The sequence below is a fragment of the Sinocyclocheilus grahami genome, unplaced genomic scaffold, assembly GCF_001515645.1.
Source record: "Sinocyclocheilus grahami isolate Dianchi unplaced genomic scaffold, SAMN03320097.WGS_v1.1 scaffold222.1, whole genome shotgun sequence".
In the NCBI taxonomy this organism is placed as follows: Eukaryota; Metazoa; Chordata; class Actinopteri; order Cypriniformes; family Cyprinidae; genus Sinocyclocheilus; species Sinocyclocheilus grahami.
In genome coordinates, this window is record NW_015505401.1 from 1,416,578 (window position 1) to 1,423,490 (window position 6,913).

Genomic DNA, 6,913 nt, shown 5'->3' on the forward strand with positions numbered 1-6,913 from the left:
CCCCCCCCCCCCCCCCTTAAATAAATGCAGCAGTGGTGAGCATAAGAAGCTTCTTTCAAAAAACATAGAACATAATTGGACCAAAAAGTGTAAGACTACTAAATTTAATTGGATGTTATTCATTTTTTTTATTCAAATTATATTATATTATTAACTTTTTGGTTAAAAATGTGAATTTAAAAAAAAAAAACGCAATTTTTTCCCCCTTATATCTAGGTTTAAATTAGAATTTGTAATGTGTCCCATACTTTTTAAGGTAAGATTTCACAAATTTCTTAGAGCACTTTCAACAAACACAAAATGTAATGATCAAATTTAATCTCATAATCAAAGTTCGCCAAGACCTCACAAACAGCTTTTTACAAGTTACTAAAAGTTGTAAAAGCAACTTTTTTTTAATCTAGATTCCATTACCAGGTAAAACTGCAACATTTGAATACTAAACCCTATATCACAAAGGCAAGCAATCATCAGACTATCAGACTCAAGGTTTACGAGTCCCTCAGCCTTCGGTGAGTGATCTTGGGCATATTAACTAGCAGTAACTACATTCCTTCGCAATTCCACGACTCCAGCCTTGAGGAGCCTACACTGGCCGGTTACAAACTCTGTGGTGCCGATGAGATGCTCTACACACCTGAGAGGCCGTCGTCTTGAGTTTCTGAAGGCCACACTGAAGCCTGCCGTGTCTCAGATGCAGTTCCCTCTCTCTCTTTCCCAGCAGACTCTCGTAAAGCCTCAGCTGCTCCAGGAAGCTCTTGGGCGTGCTGTAGTTGTGCCTCCTCTCATTGCGGCAGTAACGCTCGCTAACCCGCTTGACACTCGCATGAGCGTGGGCCATGAAAAGACTGATGGATTCCCGAACGGCCGGCTGTAAAGACGAGAGTAAGAGAGGGACCTGTTCGAATTAAATGCTCTTTAACATCCTCGGCTGTCACGGACCCTGAAATATGATCTTCATAAATCCTGAATTCATCTCCAAGTTTGTATGCCTTTTTCTGGCTTCTGGACTTACTCAATCTGAAATTTAGGTGCAGGGCGCCGGGGGGAAGATTAAGCAGGTAGAGGGCTGGGAAAATAATGGCCGAGGTTGGTGACACCCTGTATAAAGTAGGGCGAGTGTTTAAGTCACATGGCTTCTAACTTTCTGAGACTGCACGTTGTGTTTTGTTTATTGGTTATTTATGATGTACACTGCTGTCTGATGACTGACTCATTTATCAGACTGTTAAAGATCAATTCACGCAAAGGCAAATGCATTTTAAAAGATGCAAGAACACAGATCATAATTCACTGAAAAGCAATAAAACATGTACATGTGGCTGGCACAAAAAAAGAAAAAAAAGAGATGGTTATAAATGAAGATCTGACATAATGCTATTTGATAAACAATGTATTGAGTTAAATGCATGTAAATAATCCATCAATCTCTTAAACTTAAAGGTCACGGTTACCTGTGTCAGAAAAAAAGGTAATATTTTTTTTCTGCTTTTTACACTTATAAACACATTTAGAAGGTGGGATTTGAGGTGGGATTTGATCATTAATCTAATCCAAGAGCAAATGTATAAAATATTTAGAAATATAGTCATTTAAAATATAAAAATAGATAGAATGGCTTTAAGAACCATTTCTTCCAACATACATTTAAAAGTTTTGTTTTTGTATACATTTATACAGTTAAAGTGAATGTGTTAAGAAATGCAAAGAATCATATAACATTTTTCTCAGCACTTTTAGTGCATTCATTTATTTTGACATTATAACTGCTATATTCTGTTCTGTGTGATTTCTAAAACACTGATTAAACCTCTTGGAACTGGTAGAAAAGTCCTTAGTGTATCACTCATTTATGAGTAAATGGGTAATTTTATTTAAAAAAATTGTTTGAGGAACGATGCGGGGGTGGGGGGGTTGTGTTTGCGGAACGATGTATGTTAAAAGCACACGTCCAGTTTTGTGTGAGTGAAGGAAATCCGCTTGGGAGTGGAGAGATTGCTCTCATGCGCTCTCGACGTTGTCATTAAGATCACACTATAGAAACCGCCTAAAATTAGAAATTTACTAAAAACAAGCCTATGGCAAGACATTTGGTAGGGGGGGCACTTGGGGTGGCCAGCCAAATTTCAGGGGGGGCCAGTGCCACCCCTGGCCACCACGTAGACACGCCCCTGCTAAGGAGAAGAAGAACTGGACTGTTGCCCAGTGGTCCAAAGTCCTCTTTTCAGATGAGAGCAAGTTTTGTATTTCATTTGGAAATCAAGGTCCTAGAGTCTGGAGGAAGGGTGGAGAAGCTCATAGCCCAAGTTGCTTGAAGTCCAGTGTTAAGTTTCCACAGTCTGTGATGATTTGGGGTGCAATGTCATCTGCTGGTGTTGGTCCATTGTGTTTTTTGAAAACCAACGTCACTGCACCCGTTTACCAAGACATTTTGGAGCACTTCATGCTTCCTTCTGCTGACCAGCTTTTTGAAGATGCTGATTTCATTTTCCAGCAGGATTTGGCACCTGCCCACACTGCCAAAAGCACCAAAAGTTGGTTAAATGACCATGGTGTTGGTGTGCTTGACTGGCCAGCAAACTCACCAGACCTGAACCCGATAGAGAATCTATGGGGTATTGTCAAGAGGAAAATGAGAAACAAGAGACCAAAAACTGCAGATGAGCTGAAGGCCACTGTCAAAGAAACCTGGGCTTCCATACCACCTCAGCAGTGCCACAAACTGATCACCTCCATGCCACGCTGAATTGAGGCAGTAATTAAAGCAAAATGAGCCCCTACCAAGTATTGAGTACATGTACAGTAAATTAACATACTTTCCAGAAGGCCAACAATTCACTAAAAATGTTTTTTTTATTGGTCTTATGAAGTATTCTAATTTGTTGAGATAGTGAATTGGTGGGTTTTTGTTAAATGTGAGCCAAAATCATCACAATTAAAAGAACCAAAGACTTAAACTACTTCAGTCTGTGTGCATTGAATTTATTTAATACACGAGTTTCACAATTTGAGTTGAATTACTGAAATAAATTAACTTTTCCATGGCATTCTAATTTATTGAGATGCACCTGTACATCAATGGAAAGATTACTTATTCAGCTTTCAAATCAATGTTTTTTATTTATTTATTGCAAGTTCCCTGTTTGCATTTCCTGTGCGTTTTGATGCAGTTTGAGAAGATGTTTGTTGTGAGAGAAATCGTTTTCTTCTCATCCACTCAAATTGCTTAGCTACGCAAAGGCCTATAATTTATTTTTCTTTCCTTAAAAAGCAACTGAATTTGAACATTGAGCATTATGAGATTAATTGTGATTACATATTTTAATTGACTGACAGCCCCACATTCAGTACTCCAGCATTATAGTCCAACACTGAGTGAAATGCACAAAGAGGAAACAAACCCACAGCTTGTCACTAGTCAACACACACACTCCCACATCCCCATACAAACACTCAGCACACGCACACAGTCTGGCTGAAACAGCTGTGGTTTCTCCGAGGGTCAGTCTCTGTGTATTAATCACTGTTGCTTTATTAGCATAAATGATCCTGCTTAGTGATCGTTCCACTGGTGCAGGGAAAACAACAACGCCGAAAGAGAGAGAAACTGCGTCTGTCATTGAGCTCACTGTGCATGTGATCAGCCATTTGTCTTCACTTCAGAGTCGAGCTAATGATGAGGAATCTGGTGCACATGTAAATGCGAGGAGAGAAAACTCATCAAAAGAATTAGTGTCTTTTAGCCTTTAGTTTTTTTTGTGAAATGAAAAATTAAGCCTGTTTTTGCTAAGCCTATTTAAAGAAATAAATTAAAATCACTTCCTGTAAACTATAAATCAATATGGCTTTAAATAACTAATAGAAATATAAGAATTAAACTTATAACAGGATATCCCATGGCTTTAAAGCTACTTCAACTGGCTGACAGAAGCTCAGGTTTACCTGAATACTTGGGATGTCCTGCAGGAACTTCAAGCTGACAGACTGGAGGGCCTCCAGGGGCCATTCCCGGAACCAGTCCAGAGTGGTGCAGTTCAACAGAGCCGGGAAACGTCGGGCACGTAGACGCAAGCTATTACCTACTGGAGACATGCAGAGCACGACCTACACACACATACAGTACGCACACACTGTAGACACTGATCCAAACCAGATATGCAATGTATATCATAACTGCTGTGTATACTAAAAAAAACAATCAGTGATGTGAGACCTTGAGTTGTTGTCGCACTCGATTCATAAAAAAGCTCCAGCAGTTCTCGCTGTTGTCTAGCAGACCCAGTTCCCGCACCTCACTCCTCACAGCTTTTCTAACACCATCCACCTCCTCTTCACTCAACAGATCAGGGATCTCTCCTGGGGTCAGACCACCGATAAACACATTACTTTCACTTAAAAAGGGGTCATGTGTATGTATGTATTTACACAGCTTTATACTGAGCAAGTACCATTTAGATACTAGCCAAAGTTAGATACTAGTTAGGTAACATTTTAGTCTCTATACAGTAGTATTTATGCCAAAAAATGACACAAAAAGCATTACTGTTGTTAAAGTTGCAATGAAATGAACAGATCTACTAAATTTCTACCGTATTCTGACATATAATCGAGTATAATGGATTATCAAGAAAGAAAAAAATGTAAAGCTGGGCCTTGGTTCTATGCAGTGATTGTTGATTGGATCTTGAGATTGTGAACTCAAAAATTAAAGCAGATAAATGTGGACTTAATGATTGAATGACGAAGTCTGTCATTTTCACATTTTGATTAAATATTATGAGGTCAAATTTTTTTTTTAAATGAAACAAATGCATGGATATGTTCACAAGAACATATATAATGAGCATTTAGAAAATATATAGGGTGCATTTTCTTTTCATGCCAACTTTAAAATTAAAATTATTAAAAAAATGTTTTTTGTTAATTTAAATAACTGAAAAAAATATATAAATATTAAACAAAAAATAACAAAAAATGTAAATAAAAACAAAACATAATTCTAAATATTAATAAAACTATTATAGTAACTAAAATAAAAACTGAAAATATAAAAATAAAACAAATCAAAATATTTGTAAAACTTTTATAGTATATAAACAACACTAAGAAATGACTGCAACTAACTGCAAAATATGGTTCAAGTCATTAATTCATAACATTAATTACAGTAAATTAAAATTCTTCAGAATTAAATATGTAATTATTTATAGCTGTATTTACATGTCCCTCATTCAAATAAAAAACATCTAAAAAAAGGAGTGTGTATACACACACACACACACACACACACACACACACATATATATATATATATATATATATATATATATATATACACAGTGGTGTGAAAAAGTGAAAAAGCCCTTCCTGATTTCTCATTTTTTTGCATATTTGTCACACTTTAATGTTTCAGATCATCAAACAAATTTAAATATTACACAAAGCACGTAAATACAAAATGCAGTTTTTAAAAGATGATTTCATTTATTAAGGGGAAAAAGCCGTCCAAACCTACGTGGCCCTACGTGAAAAATGAATTGCCCCCTCCTGTTAAATCATGAAAGAACTGTGATTAACCACATTATTTTAGAAAGCTGAGTTCAATTTCACTAGCCACACGGCCTGATTACTGCCAGACCTGTTGAATCAAGAAATCACTTAAATAGAACCTGTCTGACAAAGTGAAGCATGCTTAAAGAGCAACACATCATGCCGCGATCTAAAGAAATTCAAGAACAGATGAGAATCAAAACAGTTGACATGTATCAGTCTGGAAAGGATAAATTATAAAGCCATTTCTAAGGCTTTGGGACTCCAGCGAACCACGGTCAGAGCCATTATCCACAAATTGAGAAAACTTGGAACAATGGTGAACCTTCCCAGGAGCGGCCGGCCTACCAAAATTACTCCAAGAGCACAACGACGACTCATCCAGGAGGTCATAAAAGAACCCAGAACAACATCTAAAGAACTGCAGAGAACTCTGAAAAAAAGAATTGTTGCTCTACATAAAGATGGCGTAGGCTATAAGAAGATTGCCAAGACCCTGAATCTGAGCTGCTGCACGGTGGCCAAGACCATACAGCGGTTTATCAGGATAGGTTCCATTCAGAACAGGCCTCGCCATGGTCGACCAAAGAAGTTGAGTGCACGTGCTCAGCGTCATATCCAGAGGTTGTGTTTGGGAAATAGACGTAGGAGTGCTGCCAGCATTGCTGCAGAGGTTGAAGGGGTGGGGGGTCAGCCTGTCAGTGCTCAGACCATACGCCGCACACTGCATCAAATTGGTCTGCATGGCTGTCGTCCCAGAAGGAAGCCTCTTCTAAAGATGATGCACAAGAAAGCCCACAAACAGTTTGCTGGAGACAAGCAGACTAAGGACATGGATAACCGGAACCATGTCCTGTGGTCTGATGAGACCAAAGGGCCTTTCGCACCGCTTTGGTTCCAGAACTAAATGTAAAGTACTGGGACGTTTTTGCGCAAACTATTTCCCAGTACCATTTAAAGGGTTGCATTCGCACGGACAGTGTACGTAAGATGGTCGACACACAGTGACGTCATTTGTGCACGGCGTTCAACAACAGAAACAAAGAACAACATTAACAACAGGAGGATGGAGGACGCTGTGATCGGAGCGATGTTTGTTGTGTTTTTTTTTCCCCACTGTATATATATATATATTTTAGGGATGGGAAGATTCTCAGATTTGCTCAGTGCATCGGTTTAAAAAGAGTGTATCGGCTACAAGTCAGCATTTGTATCGCGATGCATCGTTTCTAACATATTTGCATCGGTAAAAAAACTATTTATTTATATATAATTACTAGTGGATGCGCTATACTTTTATTATTTAGAAAGTGACCAATAATCTGTGATCTATGTATTTGTTTGTCAAGCGCGTTCTCTCATC

General features: G+C 38.2%; 1 protein-coding gene across 1 annotated transcript in view; it reads right to left on the minus strand.

Annotated features, from left to right (window-relative positions):
• The window catches only part of LOC107596639 (dynein heavy chain 11, axonemal), an 83,379-nt gene that overhangs the window by 29,938 nt on the left and 46,528 nt on the right, over positions 1-6,913 (minus strand). The window contains 3 exon segments of the mRNA XM_016287418.1: positions 638-871; positions 3,943-4,104; positions 4,214-4,356. Coding sequence (XP_016142904.1) covers positions 638-871; positions 3,943-4,104; positions 4,214-4,356 — 539 coding nt within the window.